Source organism: Heptranchias perlo, chromosome 12, assembly GCF_035084215.1.
Source record: "Heptranchias perlo isolate sHepPer1 chromosome 12, sHepPer1.hap1, whole genome shotgun sequence".
Taxonomy (NCBI): Eukaryota; Metazoa; Chordata; class Chondrichthyes; order Hexanchiformes; family Hexanchidae; genus Heptranchias; species Heptranchias perlo.
In genome coordinates, this window is record NC_090336.1 from 74,195,386 (window position 1) to 74,216,907 (window position 21,522).

Below are 21,522 nucleotides of genomic sequence, written 5' to 3' on the forward strand. Positions count from 1 at the left end.
TCAGCCTTCCCTTTTCTAGAGAAAAGAGCCCCAGCCTGTTCAATCTTTCCTGATAAGTATATCCTCTCAGTTCTGGTATCATCCTTGTGAATCTTTTTTGCACCTTCTCCAGTGCCTCTATATCCTTTTTACATTATGGAGACCAGAACTGTTCACAGTGCTCCAAGTGTGGTCCAACCAAGATTCTGTACAAGTTTAACATAACTTCTCTATAGACAGATATATAGATTGACAGACAGACAGACAGTAGTGATATACAGATAGACAATAGCGATATACAGACAGACAGACAGTAGCGATATACAGACAGTCGCGATATACAGACAGACAGTAGCGATATACAGACAGATAGACAGTAGCGATATACAGATAGACAATAGCAATATACAGACAGTAGCGATATACAGACAGATAGACAGTAGCGATATACAGATAGACAATATTGATATACAGACAGACAGAAGCGATATACAGATAGACAGACAGTAGCGATATACAGATAGACAATAGCGATATACAGACAGACAGACAGACAGTAGCGATATACAGACAGACAGACAGACAGTAGCGATATACAGACAGACAATATGGATATACAGACAGACAGACAGTAGCGATATACAGACAGTAGCGATATACAGACAGACAGACAGTAGTTATATACAGACAGACAGTAGCGATATACAGATAGACAATAACGATATACAGACATACAGACAGTAGCGATATACAGACAGTAGCGATATACAGACAGACAGACAGTAGTTATATACAGACAGACAGTAGCGATATACAGACAGACAGACAGTGGTGATATACAGACAGACAGTAGTTATATACAGACAGACAGACAGTGGTGATATACAGACAGACAGTAGCGATATACAGACAGACAGACAGTAGCGATATGCAGACAGACAGTAGCGATTTGCAGACAGACAGTAGCGATATACAGACAGACAGACAGACAGTAGCGACAGACAGAGTAGTGATATTCCTTTGAACCGTTTGTACTTACCGTGAGGGACCGATGCGTTAGGAGCCAGGTGTGCGGTGGGAAGCGGTACACAGACACTGGATACGACCCAATGGTCTGCTGCAGGATGCAGCCACTGAGATCCACATCCTTGTCAGGGGAGGTGTTGAAGAGTTGAACAAAATACCCTCTGGAATCCACCTCCTGTATCTTCACACAGGTTGTTGCACTGAGGGGCGGGGTGGGGGGGCGGAGGGAAGACAACACTGATTGATCCGAGTTTGAGAATCCGTTACAGGTTTTACATGATACTGACGGACCCGACTGGTGCTGACCCATCGCCCCAGCGGTGAGGGGCGGGAGGGGGGAGGTCCCACGTTACATCTCTGAGGTAAGGCTGTTGATTGATAGCTAAAGAACGTACAGCACAGAAACAGGCCATTCGGCCCAACTGGTCCGTGCCGGCGTTTATGCTCCGCACGAGCCTCCTCCCTCCCTACTTCATCTCACCCTATCAGCATATCCTTCTATTCCTTTCTCCCTCATGTGTTTATCCAGCTTCCCCTTAAATCCATCTACACTATTCACCTCAACTACTCCTTGTGGGAGCGAGTTCCACATTCTCACCACTCTCTGGGTAAAGAAGTTTCTCCTGAATTCCCGATTGGATTTATTAGTGACTATCTTATATTTATGGTCCCTAGTTCTGGTCTCCCCCACAAGTGGAAACATTTTCTCTACGTCTACCCTATCAAAACCTTCCATAATCTTAAAGACCTCGATCAGGTCACCCCTCAGTCTTCTCTTTTCCAGAGAAAAGAGCCCCAGCCTGTTCAATCTTTCTTCATGGTTATAACCTCTCAGTTCTGGTATCATCCTCGTAAATCTTTTTGCACCTTCTCCAGTGCCTCGACATCATGTTATAATGAATAAAAGCCAATATATCCCCTGGACCTGATGGCCTACATCCGAGGGTTTTGAAAGAGGTGGCTGCAGAGATAGTGGATGCATTGGTTGTGATCTTCCAAAATTCTCTAGATTCCAGAACGGTCCCTGTGGATTGGAAGGTAGGAAATGTAACCCCGCTATTCAAGAAAGGAGGGAGAGAGAAAACAGGGAAGTACAGACCAGTTAGCCTGACATCAGTCATTGGGAAAATGCTGGAATCCATTATTAAGGAAATGGTAACAGGGCACTTAGAAAATCATAATATGATTAGGCAGAGTCAACATGGTTTTATGAAAGGGAAATCGTGTTTGACAAATTTCTTAGAGTTTTTTGAGGATGTAGCTAGCAGGGTAGATAAAGGGGACCCAGTGGATGTCGTATATTTGAATTTTCTAAAGGTATTCGATAAGGTGCCACATAAAAGGTTGTCACACAAGATAAGGGCTCATGGGGTTGAGGGTAATATATTAGCACGGATAGAGGATTGGTTAACGGACAGAAAACAGAGAGTAGGAATAAACGGGTCATTTTCGGGTTGGCAGGTTGTAACTAGTGGGGTACCACAAGGATCAGTGCTTGGGCCTCAGCTATTTACAATCTATATTAATGACTTGGATGAAGGGACCGAGTGTAATGGATCCAAGTTTACTGACGATACAAAGCTAGGTGGGAAAGTAAGCTGTGAGGAGGACACAAAGAGTCTGCAAAGGGATACAGACAGGTTAAGAGAGAGGGCAAGAAGGTGGCAGATGGAATATAATGTGGGGAAATGTGAGGTTATTCACTTTGGTAGGAAGAATAGAAAAACAGAATATTTTTTAAATGGTGAGAAACTATTAAATGTTGGTGTTCAGAGAGATTTGGGTGTCCTCGTACAAGAAACACAGAAAGTTAACATGCAGGTACAGCAAGTAATTAGAAAGACAAATGGCATATTAGCCTTTATTGCAAGGGGGTTGGAGTACAAGAGTAAGGAAGTCTTACTACAATTATACAGGGCTTTGGTGAGACCTCCACCTGGAGTACTGTGTACAGTTTTGGTCTCATTATCTAAGGAAGGATATACTTGCCTTAGAGGCGGTGCAACGAAGGTTCACTAGATTAATTCCTGGGATGAGAGGGTTGTCCTATGAGGAGAGATTGAGTAGAATGGGCCTATACTCTCTGGAGTTTAGAAGAATGAGAGGTGATCTCGTTGAAACATATAAGATTCTGAGGGGGCTCGACTGGGTAGATGCTGAGAGGTTGTTCCCCCTGGCTGGAGAGTCTAGAACTAGGGGGCATAGTCGCAGGATAAGGGGTCGGACATTCAAGACTGAGATGATGAGGAATTTCTTCACTCAGAGGGTTGTGAATCTTTGGAATTCTCTACCCCAGAGGGCTGTGGATGCTCAGTCGTTGAGTATATTCAAGGCTGAGATGGATAGATTTTTGGACTTTAGGGGAATCAAGGGATTTGGGGATCGGGCGGGAAAGTGGAGTTGAGGTTGAAGATCAGCCATGATCTTATTGAATGGCGGAGCAGGCTCGAGGGGCCGAATGGTCTACTCCTGCTCCTATTTCTTCTGTTCTAATATGGAGACCAGAACTGTGCACAGTAATCTAAGTGTGGTCAAACCAAGGTAATATGGAGACCAGAACTGTGCACAGTGCTCCAGATGTGGTCAAACCAAGGTAATATGGAGACCAGAACTGTGCACAGTGCTCCAGATGTGGTCAAACCAAGGTAATATGGAGACCAGAACTGTGCACAGTGCTCCAGATGTGGTCAAACCAAGGTAATATGGAGACCAGAACTGTGCACAGTGCTCCAGATGTGGTCAAACCAAGGTAATATGGAGACCAGAACTGTGCAGAGTGCTCCAGGTGTGGTACATGTCTCCACCTATAAGAGCTAGAGTACAAACGTCAGTCCAGATTTATTATCAGCAGCGTGAGCAAACTTTGAGATATTTGTTATTTTTGTCCCCAAGGAAGGAACGTGAGTGAACACCTGTAAAATTCGCTCCTTGATGTATTGCCTCTTGCTGCTGATCATCTGTTAGTTTCAATAAACTTGTTCGGTTGTGTGTAATTTAAACCAGGGTGTGGTAGTGTGTTTATTGGTCCATTAGCAGTAGATGCGAGGGATTGTTTTACATCTGGTGAGTTAACTGCAGCAACAAGGTTTCCCATTTGACTCCTTGTCGGCCGCTCTATCCCCAGAAACTGGACCTGTAAGGTCACACTGGGTTCATCGCAGGGAGAGTCACTTATGGGGTTGACTTTGACACAGAGCGTGGAAGAAACATTGAGATTAAGCCCAAAGACCTCATCGAGCTGTGGGGGTCGAGCCACTGCTGATTGGCCCTGAAATTGCAGAGAGTGACACTCTTATTACCGTAAATATCAGTGCTATCAAACTGCACTTACTCACCAATAACCTGCTCACCGATGCTCAGTTTGGGTTCCGCCAGGACCACTCGGCTCCAGACCTCATTACAGCCTTGGTCCAAACATGGACAAAAGAGCTGAATTCCAGAGGTGAGGTGAGAGTGACTGCCCTTGACATCAAGGCAGCATTTGACCGAGTGTGGCACCAAGGAGCCCTGGTAAAATTGAAGTCAATGGGAATCAGGGGGAAAACTCTCCAGTGGCTGGAGTCATACCGAGCACAAAGGAAGATGGTAGTGGTTGTTGGAGGCCAATCATCTCAGCCCCAGGGCATTGCTGCAGGAGTTCCTCAGGGCAGTGTCCAGGCCCAACCATCTTCAGCTGCTTCATCAATGACCTTCCCTCCATCATAAGGTCAGAAATGGGGATGTTCGCTGATGATTGCACAGTGTTCAGTTCCATTCGCAACCCCTCAGATAAGGAAGCAGTCCGAGCCCGCATGCAGCAAGACCTGGACAACATCCAGGCTTGGGCTGATAAGTGGCAAGTAACATTCGCACCAGACAAGTGCCAGGCAATGACCATCTCCAACAAGAGAGAGTCTAACCACCTCCCCTTGACATTCAACGGCATTACCATTGCCGAATCCCCCACCATCAACATCCTGGGGGTCACCATTGACCAGAAACTTAACTGGACCCACCATATAAATACTGTGGCTACAAGAGCAGGTCAGAGGCTGGGTATTCTGCGGCGAGTGACTCACCTCCTGACTCCCCAAAGCCTTTCCACCATCTACAAGGCACAAGTCAGGAGTGTGATGGAATACTCTCCACTTGCCTGGATGAGTGCAGCTCCAACAACACTCAAGAAGCTCGACACCATGCAGGACAAAGCAGCCCGCTTGATTGGCACCCCATCCACCACCCTAAACATTCACTCCCTTCACCACCGGCGCACTGTGGCTGCAGTGTGTACCATCCACAGGATGCACTGCAGCAACTCGCCAAGGCTTCTTCGACAGCACCTCCCAAACCCGCGACCTCTACCACCTAGAAGGACAAGGGCAGCAGGCACATGGGAACAACACCACCTGCACGTTCCCCTCTCAAGTCACACACCATCCCGACTTGGACATTAGATCGCCGTTCCTTCATGGTCACTGGGTCAAAATCCTGGAACTCCCTTCCTAACAGCACTGTGGGAGAACCGTCACCACACGGACTGCAGCGGTTCAAGAAGGCGGCTCACCACCTCCTTCTCAAGGGGCAATTAGGGATGGGCAATAAATGCCGGCCTCGCCAGCGACGCCCACATCCCATGAACGAATTTAAAAAAATAGGTCGCTATCTTAGCTAATTAACAATTGGAAAGAATGGACCCCCTGAACTCTAGTCATTGCACGAACCAGACAAGGATCAACTGATTACTGCCTGCATTTCCGTAGCAGGGAGCAGAATTTGATAATATCATGAAGCCTTCGTACAACAACATCACTGACAAGATCTCCTGCCCCTTGGGTTCCAAGTTCTGTGACCATTATCGGTCACTTCACGTGGTGACCACAAGGGGTCAGTGTTGATGCCAAGACGTCCAATGGTAAGCTTCACTGATCATTTACTCACCAGCTGATTCGCTCCCACACTGGCCCATTCACAACGGCTCGGGGTTAAGGCGGAACGGGAAAAGTCAACTCGATCCAAAAGTCTCAATAGTTCCAGAATGGATGGAACGAAAAGTGACCTCAAGCCTTTCTCCACTGTCTCCAGTCTGGGACACGAACACACAATTCCACGGGACACTAACACACAATTCCACGGGATACTAACACACAATTCCCTGGGACACTAACACACAATTCCACGGGATACTAACACACAATTCCCTGGGACACTAACACACAATTCCACCGGATACTAACACACAATTCCACGGGACACTAACACACAATTCCACGGGATACTAACACACAATTCCCTGGGACACTAACACACAATTCCACCGGATACTAACACACAATTCCACGGGACACTAACACACAATTCCACCGGATACTAACACACAATTCCACGGGACACTAACACACAATTCCACCGGATACTAACACACAATTCCACGGGACACTAACACACAATTCCACGGGACACTAACACACAATTCCACGGGACACTAACACATAATTCCACGGGACACTAACACACAATTCCACCGGATACTAACACACAATTCCACGGGACACTAACACACAATTCCACCGGATACTAACACACAATTCCACGGGACACTAACACACAATTCCACGGGACACTAACACACAATTCCACGGGACACTAACACATAATTCCACGGGACACTAACACACAATTCCACGGGACACTAACACACAATTCCACCGGATACTAACACACAATTCCACGGGACACTAACACACAATTCCACCGGATACTAACACACAATTCCACGGGACACTAACACACAATTCCACGGGACACTAACACACAATTCCACCGGATACTAACACACAATTCCACGGGACACTAACACACAATTCCACCGGATACTAACACACAATTCCACGGGACACTAACACACAATTCCACGGGACACTAACACATAATTCCACGGGACACTAACACACAATTCCACCGGATACTAACACACAATTCCACAGGACACTAACACACAATTCCACCGGATACTAACACACAATTCCACGGGACACTAACACACAATTCCACGGGACACTAACACACAATTCCACCGGATACTAACACACAATTCCACGGGACACTAACACACAATTCCACGGGACACTAACGCAAAATTCCACGGGGCACTAACACACAATTCGGTGAGACACTAACACACAATTCACGGGACACTAACACACAATTCCCTGGGAAACTAACACACAATTCCACGGGACACTAACACATAATTCCCTGGGACACTAACACACAATTCTGTGGGACACTAACACACAATTCCGCGAGACACTAACACACAATTCCATGGGATACTAACACACAATTCTGCGGAGCACTAACACACAATTCCACAGGGCACTAACACACAATTTCCTGTGACACTAACACACAATTCCGTGGGACACTAATACACAATTCCGTGAGACACTAACACACAATTCCATGGGATACTAACAGAGAATTTCGTGGGACACTAACACACAATTCCACAGGGCACTAACATGCAATTTCCTGGGACACAAACACACAATTCTGTGCAACACTAACACACAATTCCATGGAGCACCAACACACAATTCCGTGGAATACCAACACACAATTCCGTGGAACACTAACACACAATTCCATGGGATACTAACACACAATTCCACGGGACACTGACAAACAATTCCATGGGACACTAACACACAATTTCGTGGGACACTAACACACAATTCCACGGGACACTAACACACAATTCCACGGGACACTGACAAACAATTCCATGGGACACTAACACACAATTCCCTGGAACACTAACACACAATTCCATGGCTCACTAACACACAATTCCCTGGCACACTAACACACAATTCCGTGGAACACTAACACACAATTCCACAGGATACGAACACACAATTCCATGGGATACTAACACACAATTCCATGGATCACTAACACACAATTCCATGGGATACAAACAGACAATTCCCTAGGATACTAACAGACAATTCCCTGGGACACTAACACACAATTCTGTGAGACACCAGCTTCAATTCCAAGGGCCACTAACACACAATTCCACCGGATACTAACACACAATTCCACGGGACACTAACACACAATTCCACGGGACACTAACACACAATTCCACGGGACACTAACACACAATTCCACCGGATACTAACACACAATTCCACCGGACACTAACACACAATTCCACCAGATACTAACACACAATTCCACGGGACACTAACACACAATTCCACGGGGCACTAACACACAATTCGGTGAGACACTAACACACAATTCACGGGACACTAACACACAATTCCCTGGGAAACTAACACACAATTCCACGGGACACTAACACATAATTCCCTGGGACACTAACACACAATTCTGTGGGACACTAACACACAATTCCACAGGGCACTAACACACAATTTCCTGTGACACTAACACACAATTCCGTGGGACACTAATATACAATTCCGTGAGACACTAACACACAATTCCATGGGATACTAACAGAGAATTTCGTGGGACACTAACACACAATTCCACAGGGCACTAACATGCAATTTCCTGGGACACAAACACACAATTCTGTGCAACACTAACACACAATTCCATGGAGCACCAACACACAATTCCGTGGAATACCAACACACAATTCCGTGGAACACTAACACACAATTCCATGGGACACTAACACACAATTCCACGGGACACTGCAAACAATTCCATGGGACACTAACACACAATTTCGTGGGACACTAACACACAATTCCACGGGACACTGACAAACAATTCCATGGGACACTAACACATAATTCCGTGGAACACTAACACACAATTCCACGGGACACTGACAAACAATTCCATGGGACACTAACACACAATTCCCTGGAACACTAACACACAATTCCATGGCTCACTAACACACAATTCCCTGGCACACTAACACACAATTCCGTGGAACACTAACACACAATTCCACAGGATACGAACACACAATTATATGGGATACTAACACACAATTCCATGGATCACTAACACACAATTCCATGGGATACAAACAGACAATTCCCTAGGATACTAACAGACAATTCCCTGGGACACTAACACACAATTCTTTGAGACACCAGCTTCAATTCCAAGGGCCACTAACACACAATTCCACGGGACACTAACACACAATTCCACGGGACACTAACACACAATTCCACGGGACACTAACACACAATTCCACCGGATACTAACACACAATTCCACCGGACACTAACACACAATTCCACCGGATACTAACACACAATTCCACGGGACACTAACACACAATTCCCTGGGACACTAACGCAAAATTCCACGGGGCACTAACACACAATTCGGTGAGACACTAACACACAATTCACGGGACACTAACACACAATTCCCTGGGAAACTAACACACAATTCCACGGGACACTAACACATAATTCCCTGGGACACTAACACACAATTCTGTGGGACACTAACACACAATTCCGCGAGACACTAACACACAATTCCATGGGATACTAACACACAATTCTGCGGAGCACTAACACACAATTCCACAGGGCACTAACACACAATTTCCTGTGACACTAACACATAATTCCCTGGGACACTAACACACAATTCCGTGGGACACTAATACACAATTCCGTGAGACACTAACACACAATTCCATGAGATACTAACAGAGAATTTCGTGGGACACTAACACACAATTCCACAGGGCACTAACATGCAATTTCCTGGGACACAAACACACAATTCTGTGCAACACTAACACACAATTCCATGGAGCACCAACACACAATTCCGTGGAATACCAACACACAATTCCGTGGAACACTAACACACAATTCCATGGGACACTAACACACAATTCCACGGGACACTGACAAACAATTCCATGGGACACTAACACACAATTTCGTGGGACACTAACACACAATTCCACGGGACACTGACAAACAATTCCATGGGACACTAACACACAATTCCCTGGAACACTAACACACAATTCCACGGGACACTGACAAACAATTCCATGGGACACTAACACACAATTCCACGGGACACTGACAAACAATTCCCTGGAACACTAACACACAATTCCATGGCTCACTAACACACAATTCCCTGGCACACTAACACACAATTCCGTGGAACACTAACACACAATTCCACAGGATACGAACACACAATTCCATGGGATACTAACACACAATTCCATGGATCACTAACACACAATTCCATGGGATACAAACAGACAATTCCCTAGGATACTAACAGACAATTCCCTGGGACACTAACACACAATTCTGTGAGACACCAGCTTCAATTCCAAGGGCCACTAACACACAATTCCATGGAACAATAACACACAATTGCACAGGACACTAACACACAATTCCATGGGACACTGACACACAATTCCACGGGACACTAACACACAATTCGGTGAGACACTAACACACAATTCACGGGACACTAACACACAATTCCCTGGGAAACTAACACACAATTCCACGGGACACTAACACATAATTCCCTGGGACACTAACACACAATTCTGTGGGACACTAACACACAATTCCGCGAGACACTAACACACAATTCCATGGGATACTAACACACAATTCTGCGGAGCACTAACACACAATTCCACAGGGCACTAACACACAATTTCCTGTGACACTAACACATAATTCCCTGGGACACTAACACACAATTCCATGGGACACTAATACACAATTCCGTGAGACACTAACACACAATTCCATGAGATACTAACAGTGAATTTCGTGGGACACTAACACACAATTCCACAGGGCACTAACATGCAATTTCCTGGGACACAAACACACAATTCTGTGCAACACTAACACACAATTCCATGGAGCACCAACACACAATTCCGTGGAATACCAACACACAATTCCGTGGAACACTAACACACAATTCCATGGGACACTAACACACAATTCCACGGGACACTGACAAACAATTCCATGGGACACTAACACACAATTTCGTGGGACACTAACACACAATTCCACGGGACACTGACAAACAATTCCATGGGACACTAACACACAATTTCGTGGGACACTAACACACAATTCCACGGGACACTGACAAACAATTCCATGGGACACTAACACACAATTCCCTGGAACACTAACACACAATTCCATGGCTCACTAACACACAATTCCCTGGCACACTAACACACAATTCCGTGGAACACTAACACACAATTCCACAGGATACGAACACACAATTCCATGGGATACTAACACACAATTCCATGGATCACTAACACACAATTCCATGGGATACAAACAGACAATTCCCTAGGATACTAACAGACAATTCCCTGGGACACTAACACACAATTCTGTGAGACACCAGCTTCAATTCCAAGGGCCACTAACACACAATTCCATGGAACAATAACACACAATTGCACAGGACACTAACATACAATTCCATGGGACACTGACACACAATTCCATGGGATACTAAGAGACAAATCCATGGGACACTAACACACAATTCCGTGGGACACTAACACACAATTCCAAGGCGCACTAACACACAATTCCATGGGACACTGACACACAATTCCATGGGATACTAACACACATTTCCCTGGGACACTAACACACAATTCCCTGAGACACTGACACACAATTCCACGGGATGCTAACACACGATTCCATGGGATACTAACACACAATTACATGGGACACTAACACACAATTCCCTGGGACACTAACACACAATTCCCTGAGACACTGACACATAATTCCATGAGATACTAACACACAATTCCCTGGGACACTAACACACAATTCCGTGGGACGCTAAAGCACAATTCCACTGGCTACTAACACACAATTCCGTGGGACACTAACACACAATGCCATGGACACTAACAGACAATTCCCTGGCACACGAACACATTATTCCGTAGGACACTAACACACCATTCCATGGGACACTAACACACAACTTCCTGGGACACAAACACATAATTCCATGGGATACTAACACACTATTCCATGGGATACTAACACACAATTCCGTGGGACACTAACACACAATTCCATGGGGCATGAACACACAACTCAATGGAGCACTAACACACAATTGCACGGGACACTAATGCACAATTCCATGGGATACTAACACACAATTCCGTGGGACACTAACACACAATTCCACGGGGCACTGACACACAATTCCGTGGAACATTAACACACAATTCCACAGGATACTAACACACAATTCCATGGGATACTAACACACAATTCCATGGGATACTAACACACAATTCCATGGGATACTAACACACAATTCCGTGGAACACTAACACACAATTCCATGGGATACTAACAGACAATTCCCTAGGATACTAACAGACAATTCCCTGGGACACTAGCACACAATTCCGTGAGACACCAGCTCACAATTCCAAGGGCCACTAACACACAATTCCATGGAACACTAACACACAATTGCACAGGACACTAACATACAATTCCCTGGGACACAAACACACAATTCCACGGGACACTATCACACAATTCCATGGGATACTAAGAGACAAATCCATGGGACACTAACACACAATTCCGTGGGACACTAACACACAATTCAATGGGGCACTAACACACAATTCCACGGGATACTAACACACAATTCCACGGGATACTAACACACAATTCCAAGGCGCACTATCACACAATTCCACGGGACACTGACACACAATTCCATGGGATACTAACACACAATTCCCTGGGACACTAACACACAATTCAATGGGACACTAACACACAATTCCCTGAGACACTGACACACAATTCCATGGGACACTAACACACAATTCCCTGAGACACTGACACACAATTCCATGGGATACTAACACACAATTCCCTGAGACACTGACACACAATTCCATGGGATACTAACACACAATTCCAAGGCGCACTATCACACAATTCCACGGGACACTGACACACAATTCCCTGAGACACTGACACACAATTCCATGGGATACTAACACACAATTCCCTGGGACACTAACACACAATTCCATGGGATGCTAGCACACAATTCCACGGGATGCTAACACACAATTCCACGGGATGCTAGCACACAATTCCACGGGATGCTAACACACGATTCCACGGGATACTAACACACAATTCCACGGGATGCTAACACACAATTCCCTGAGACACTGACACACAATTCCATGGGATACTAAAACACAATTCCCTGGGACACTAACACACAATTCCATGGGACACTAACACATGATTCCATGGGATACTAACACACAATTCCGTGGGACACTAACACACACTTCTGTGGTACATTAACACACATTTCCGTGGGACACTGACACACAATGCCATGGACACTAACAGGCAATTCTCTGGGACACTAACACACAATTCGATGGGGCACTAACACACAATTCCGTGGAACACTAACACACAATTGCACAGGACACTAACATACAATTCCGTGAGAAACTAACACACAATTCTGTGAGACACTAACACACAATTAAATGGGGTACTAACACACAGATCCGTGGGGCACAAACACACAATTCCACTGGACACTAACATACAATTTCCTGGGATACAAACATACAATTCCATGAGACACTAACACACAATTCCGTGGGACACTAACACACAATTCCACTGGACACGAACACACAATTCCACGGGATGGCTGTGGGCCATCAGCAGCAGCAGAATTATATTCCAGCACAATCTGTAACCTCATGGCCCGGCATATTCCTCACTCTACCATTACCAACAAGCCAGGGGATCAACCCTGGTTCAATGAGGAGTGTAGAAGAGCATGCCAGGAGCAGCACCAGGCGTATCTAAAAATGAGGTGCCAACCTGGTGAAGCGTCAACTCAGGACTACATGCGTGCTAAACAGCGGAAGCAACATGCTATAGACAGAGCTAAGTGATTCCACAACCAATGGATCAGATCAAAGCTCTGCAGTCCTGCCACATCCAGTCGTGAATGGTGGTGGACAATTAAACAACTAACGGGAGGATGAGGCTCTGTAAACATCCCCATCCTCAATGATGGCGGAGTCCAGCACGTGAGTGCAAAAGACAAGGCTGAAGCGTTTGCAACCATCTTCAGCCAGAAGTGCCGAGTGGATGATCCATCTCGGCCTCCTCCCGCTATCCCCACCATCACGGAAGCCAGTCTTCAGCCAATTCGATTCACTCCACGTGATATCAAGAAACGGTTGAGTGCACTGGATACAGCAAAGGCTATGGGCCCCGACAACATCCCGGCTGTAGTGCTGAAGACTTGTGCTCCAGAACTAGCTGCGCCTCTAGCCAAGCTGTTCCAGTACAGCTACAACACTGGCATCCACCCGACAATGTAGAAAATTGCCCAGGTATGTCCTGTCCACAAAAAGCAGGACAAATTCAATCCGGCCAATTACCGTCCCATCAGTCTACTCTCAATCATCAGCAAAGTGATGGAAGGTGTCGTCGACAGTGCTATCAAGCGGCACTTACTCACCAATAACCTGCTCACCGATGCTCAGTTTGGGTTCCGCCAGGACCACTCGGCTCCAGACCTCATTACAGCCCGGGTCCAAACATGGACAAAAGAGCTGAATTCCAGAGGTGAGGTGAGAGTGACTGCCCTTGACATCAAGGCAGCATTTGACCGAGTGTGGCACCAAGGAGCCCTAGTAAAATTGAAGTCAATGGGAATCAGGGGGAAAACTCTCCAGTGGCTGGAGTCATACCTAGCACAAAGGAAGATGGTAGTGGTTGTTGGAGGCCAATCATCTCAGCCCCAGGACATTGCTGCAGGAGTTCCTCAGGGCAGTGTCCTAGGCCCAACCATCTTCAGCTGCTTCATCAATGCCCTTCCCCCCATCATAAGGTCAGAAATGGGGATGTTCGTTGATGATTCCATTTGCAACCCCTCAAATAATGAAGCAGTCCGAGCCCACATACAACAAGACCTGGACAACATCCAGGCTTGGGCTGATAAGTGGCAAGTAACATTCACGCCAGACAAGTGCCAGGCAATGACCATCTCCAACAAGAGAGAGTCTAACCACCTCCCCTTGACATTCAACAGCATTACCATCGCCGAATCCCCCACCATCAACATCCTGGGGGTCACCATTGACCAGAAACTTAACTGGACCAGCCATATAAATACTGTGGCTACAAGAGCAGGTCAGAGGCTGGGTATTCTGTGGCGAGTGACTCACCTCCTGACTCCCGAAAGCCTTTCCACCATCTACAAGGCACAAGTCCGGAGTGTGATGGAATACTCTCCACTTGCCTGGATGAGTGCAGCTCCAACAACACTCAAGAAGCTCGACACCATCCAGGACAAAGCAGCCCGCTTGATTGGCACCCCATCCACCACCCTAAACATTCACTCCCTTCACCACCGGCGCACAGTGGCTGCAGTGTGCACCATCCACAGGATGCACTGCAGCAACTCGCCAAGGCTTCTTCGACAGCACCTCCCAAACCCGCGACCTCTACCACCTAGAAGGACATGGGCAGCAGGCACATGGGAACAACACCACCTGCACGTTCCCCTCCAAGTCACATACCATCCCGACTTGGAAATATATCGGCCGTTCCTTCATCGTCGCTGGGTCAAAATCCTGGAACTCCCTTCCTAACAGCACTGTGGGAGAACCGTCACCACACGGACTGCAGCGGTTCAAGAAGGCGGCTCACCACCACCTTCTCAAGGGGCAATTAGGGATGGGCAATAAATGCCGGCCTCGCCAGCGACGCCCACATCCCGTGAACGAATAATAAAAAAAATTCCACAGGACACTAACACACAACAGACTTCTGCTCATTGTCGCCACACACAGGAACAGGAGGAGGCCATTCAGCCCCTCAAGCCTGTTCCGTCATTCAGTCAGATCATGTCTGATCCGTATCTTAACACTCTTTACCCGCCTTGGCTTCATATCCCTTAATACCCTTACCCAACAAAGATCTATCAATCTCTGTCTTGAAAGCTCCAATTGAACTCTTGTATTTTGGGGGAGAGAGTTCCAGATTCCCACTCCCCTTTGTGTGAAGAAGTGCTTCCTGACATCACCCCTGAACGGCCTGGCTCTAATTTTAAGGTTCTGCCCCCCTTGTTCTGGACTCCCCCCACCAGAGGAAATAGTTTCTCTCCATCTAACCTATCAAATCCTTTAATCATCTTAAACACCTCAATTAGATCATCCCTTAATCTTCTAAACTCTAAGGGAATACGAGCCCAGTCTGTGCAACCTGTCCTCATAATTTAACCCTTTAAATCACACAATGAAACATAGAAACATAGAAAATAGGAGCAGGAGTAGGCCATTTGGCCCTTCGAGCCTGCTCCACCATTCAATGTGATCATGGCTGATCCTCTATCTCAATACCATATTCCCGCTCTCTCCCCATACCCCTTGATGCCTTTTGTGTCTAGAAGTCTATCTAGCTCCTTCTTAAATCTATTCAGTGACTTGCCCTCCACTGCCTTCTGTGGTAGAGAATTCCACAGGTTCACCACCCTCTGAGTGAAGAAATTTCTCCTCATCTCGGTTCTAAATGTCCTACCCCGTATCCTGAGACTGTGACCCCTCGTTCTGGACCCCCAGCCATCGGGAACATCCTCCCTGCATCTAGTCTGTCTAGTCCTGTTAGAATTTTATATGTTTCGATGAGATCACCTCTCATTCTTCTAAACTCAAGTGAATATAGGCCTAGTCGACCCAATCTCTCCTCATACGTCAGTCCTGCCATCCCAGGGATCAGTCTGGTAAACCTTCGTTGCACTCTCTCCATGGCAAGGACATCCTCCCTCAGATAAGGAGACCAAAACTGCACACAATACTCCAGATGTGGTCTCTCCAACGCCCTGTACAACTGCAGTAAGACATCCCTGCTCCTATGACTGAGCCAAGATTAGGAACTCAGTGTTTGGGCAATCACACGCACACTGTCACTGTGTGACACAGATCTGATGCTTCAATATGCTGCATCTCAGCCCCCCTCCCAACCTTTCTTTCAAAAACACAACCTCGGCACACCCTCCTGCTTGGCTCCAATGCTCCCCTCCCACTCCACACTCTCACCAACTGTGAAACACCCTGGGTTGCTTCCCACGTCTCAGTTGCTGATATTGTTTTTTGACATTGGTTCCCGGTAAGATTTCCAGCTATCCTACAGTCCAGCTTCATAAGAACAGTGGCAAATGGAATTTAACCCGGAAAAGTGCGAGGTGATGCACTTTGGAGGGACTAACAAGGCAAGGGAATACACAATGAATGGGAGGACCCTAGGCAAGACAGAGGGTCAGAGGGATCTTGGTGTGCAAGTTCACAGATCCCTGAAGGCGGCGGAACAGGTAGATAAGGTGGTAAAGAAGGCATATGGGATACTTGCCTTTATTAGCCGAGGCATAGAATATAAGAGCAAGGAGGTTATGATGGAGCTGTATAAAACACTGGTTAGGCCACAGCTGGAGTACTGTGTGCAGTTCTGGTCGCCGCACTACAGGAAGGATGTGATCGCTTTGGAGAGGGTGCAGAGGAGATTCACCAGGATGTTACCAGGGCTGGAGCGCTTCAGCTATGAAGAGAGACTGGGAAGATTGGGTTTGTTTTCCTTGGAGCAGAGGAGGCTGAGGGGGGACATGATTGAGGTGTACAAAATTATGAGGGGCACAGATAGGATGGATACTAAGGAGCTTTTTCCCTTCGTTGAGGGTTCTATAACAAGGGGACATAGATTCAAGGTAAAAGGCGGGAGGTTTAGAGGGGATTTGAGAAAGAACTTTTTCACCCAGAGGGTGGTTGGAGTCTGGAACTCACTGTCTGAAAGGGTTGTGGAGGCAGGAACCCTCACAACATTCAAGAAGCATTTGGATGAGCACTTGAAATGCCATAGCATACAAGGCTACGGACCAAATGCTGGAATATGGGATTAGAGTAGACAGGGCTGATGGCCGGCGCGGACACGATGGGCCGAAGGGCCTCTATCCGTGCTGTATGACTCTATGACTATGACTATAAGAAATAGGAGCAGGAGGAGGCCAATCGGCCCCTCGAGCCTGCTCGGTCATTCAATAAGATCATGGCTGATCTGATCCTAACCTCAAATCTAAATTCATGTCCAATTTCCTGCCCGCTCCCCGTAACCCCTAATTCCCTTTACTTCTAGGAAACTGTCTATTTCTGTTTTAAATTTATTTAATGATGTAGCTTCCACAGCTTCCTGGGGCAGCAAATTCCACAGACCTACTACCCTCTGAGTGAAGAAGTTTCTCCTCATCTCAGTTTTGAAAGAGCAGCCCCTTATTCTAAGATTATGCCCCCTAGTTCTAGTTTCACCCATCCTTGGGAACATCCTTACCGCATCTACCCGATCAAGCCCCTTCACAATCTTATATGTTTCAATAAGATCGCCTCTCGTTCTTCTGAACTCCAATGAGTAGAGTCCCAATCTACTCAACCTCTCCTCACATGTCCACCCCCTCATCCCCGGGATTAACCGAGTGAACCTTCTTTGTACTGCCTCGAGAGCAAGTATGTCTTTTCTTAAGTATGGAGACCAAAACTGTATGCAGTATTCCAGGTGCGGTCTCACCAATACCTTATATAACTGCAGCAATACCTCCCTGTTTTTATATTCTATCCCCCGAGCAATAAAAGCCAACATTCTGTTGGCCTTCTTGATCACCTGCTGCACCTGCATACTAACTTTTTGATTTTCTTGCACTCGGACCCCCAGATCCCTTTGTACTGCAGTACTTTCCAGTTTCTCGCCATTAAGATAATAACTTGCTCTCTGATGTACAGTAAATGTGTCAGTATCGACAGACAGCCGTTTCTCCACAGATTATATATCCGACAGCGTCCCTGTTATTCACAGCCCACACTGGATTGGGAATAAAAACAGGGAATGCTGGAAATACACAGCGTCTGTGACGAGGAACGGCAGGTTTGAACATTGAACAGGTGTTTATCCCTTCATGAAAACTGGAGGTTGAGGTGAGCAGATAATTTAGTCAGTTTGGAAAAAAAGAGAGGGTGCGGGGGGGAGATGAACAGATTCACCAATCACAGAGAGGGAGAGACCCAATAGTTGCACCAATCACAGAGAGGGAGAGAGACCCAAGAGATGCACCAATCACAGAGAGGGAGAGAGACCCAACAGATGCACCAATCGCAGAGAGGGAAAGACCCAATATTTCCACCAATCACAGAGAGGGAGAGAGACCCAAGAGATGCACCAATCACAGAGAGGGAGAGAGACCCAACAGATGCACCAATCACAGAGAGGGAGAGAGACCCAAGAGATGCACCAATCACAGAGAGGGAGAGAGACCCAATAGTTGCACCAATCACAGAGAGGGAGAGACCCAAGAGATGCACCAATCACAGAGAGGGAGAGAGACCCAACAGATGCACCAATCACAGAGAGGGAGAGACCCAATAGATGCACCAATCACAGAGAGGGAGAGAGACCCAAGAGATGCACCAATCACAGAGAGGGAGAGAGACCCAAGAGATGCACCAATCGCAGAGAGGGAGAGACCCAATAGATGCACCAATCAGAGAGAGGGAGAGAGACCCAACAGATGCACCAATCATAGAGAGGGAGAGACCCAACTGATGCACCAATCACAGAGAGGGAGAGACCCAACAGATGCACCAATCACAGAAAGGGAGAGAGACCCAACAGATGCACCAATCACAGAGAGGGAGAGAGACCCAACGGATGCACCAATCACAGAAAGGGAGAGAGACCCAATAGATGCACCAATCACAGAGAGGGAGAGACCCAAGAGATGCACCAATCACAGAGAGGGAGAGAGACCCAAGAGATGCACCAATCACAGAGAGGGAGAGACCCAATAGATGCACCAATCACAGAGAGGGAGAGAGACCCAACAGATGCACCAATCACAGAGAGGGAGAGAGACCCAATAGTTGCTCCAATCACAGAGAGGGAGAGAGACCCAATAGATGCACCAATCACAGAGAGGGAGAGAGACCCAGCGGATGCACCAATCGCAGAGAGGGAGAGAGACCCAGCGGATGCACCAATCGCAGGTTAAAGATCACTGGATGGCCACCCACGGTTGAAAAGCCAAGTGACGTGATGAGCCTCCAACGCCTCCACACACGCCCAACCCTCGGGTTTGTTCCTGAACGGTACCTGGAGGAAGCCTGGCCCTCCCTCACTGTGAGGTGTGTGGACAATCGCCTCGTCTCTCCTGACCACTCCTGGGTGATTTGTGAGTCTGTTGAAACAGGCAGAGGTTTAGAGCAATAACCATGTGGAGAATAAACATCTGTCTGACTCACGAGCGCTCAGGGAAGTGCCGGGACAATCCTTTGCGAGTCGCTCGGTGAGTAGAATTTAAAAAATGATTTTCACCCCCACCCCCCAGTTCACTGTCTCTGCACTAAGGTGGGGAACCTCACGAACCGGCCATTCTTCAGGCAGCGCCTGCCGGTAGGCTATTCCACTACAGGAGGCTTCAGAGCCGAGTCTGACCCCCGTCCACATTTAATATCCCAAGCCGTGCCATTAATTAACGAGCGGGAACGTCGAGTCCCGGCTGACCGAGGCGCTCGTCACCACGGCGGCTCTGACCAGCTGACGCAGCCCAGGCCAGCGATCAAACCGGGGGTGCTCCCCGCCCTGGAGAGCTGCGTCCCACAGAGGACGTTCACCCGGTGCTGGAATCATTGTTACTACAGAAGGAGATTAGCGGGCAGGCAAACAAGTCCAGAACGAGGGGCCATAAATATAAGATGGTCACCAATCAATAAAATAGGGAATTCAGGAGAAACTTCTTTACCCAGAGAGTGGTGAGAATGTGGAACTCGCTCCCACAAGGAGTAGTTGAGGTGAATAGTGTAGATGGATTTAAGGGGAAGCTGGATAAACACATGAGGGAGAAAGGGATAGAAGGATATGCTGATAGGGTGAGATGAAGTAGGGAGGGAGGAGGCTCGTGCGGAGCATAAACACCGGGATAGACCAGCTGGGCCGAATGGCCTGATTCTATGTTAATAAGAGGGTACAAACGTAGAGTCCGCAGTCACTGAAACCTCTCGGACTGAACTAGGAGACTGAAGCGGGTAATTGGCCCGTACCCTCTAGGTTTTCACTCTGGGCTGTTACAGTGACCGATGGGGAGACAGCTCGTCCACCCAGTTCAGTCTCAGTCTGCCGGGCAGCCTCCCGCACATTGCCCTCCTCGTTCTCCTCCTGATCTGCGAGGCGGGGGTTACTTGCTGCCGGTTCTGTCTCGCTCCAAGTTGGAGAGGGATCCGAGCCCGAGTTTTTCCGGAACCAATCAGCCAGGTCTTTGTGTAACCTTGATTCATAGAAAGGGAGGGAGTGTTAGATGGGGTATCAGCGTTCACAGAGATCTCCTGACTGATAATCAGAGGGAATGAATATT

General features: G+C 47.2%; 1 protein-coding gene across 1 annotated transcript in view; it reads right to left on the reverse strand.

The window, feature by feature from the left end:
- Positions 1 to 21,522, reverse strand: part of LOC137327764 (lamin-B1.S-like) — a 73,778-nt gene that overhangs the window by 22,604 nt on the left and 29,652 nt on the right. The window contains exons 7-9 of the mRNA XM_067993574.1: positions 21,212 to 21,435; positions 20,265 to 20,349; positions 1,019 to 1,205 (exon numbers count right to left, since the gene is read on the reverse strand). Coding sequence (XP_067849675.1) covers positions 1,019 to 1,205; positions 20,265 to 20,349; positions 21,212 to 21,435 — 496 coding nt within the window. The remainder of the gene's footprint in view (positions 1 to 1,018; positions 1,206 to 20,264; positions 20,350 to 21,211; positions 21,436 to 21,522) is intronic.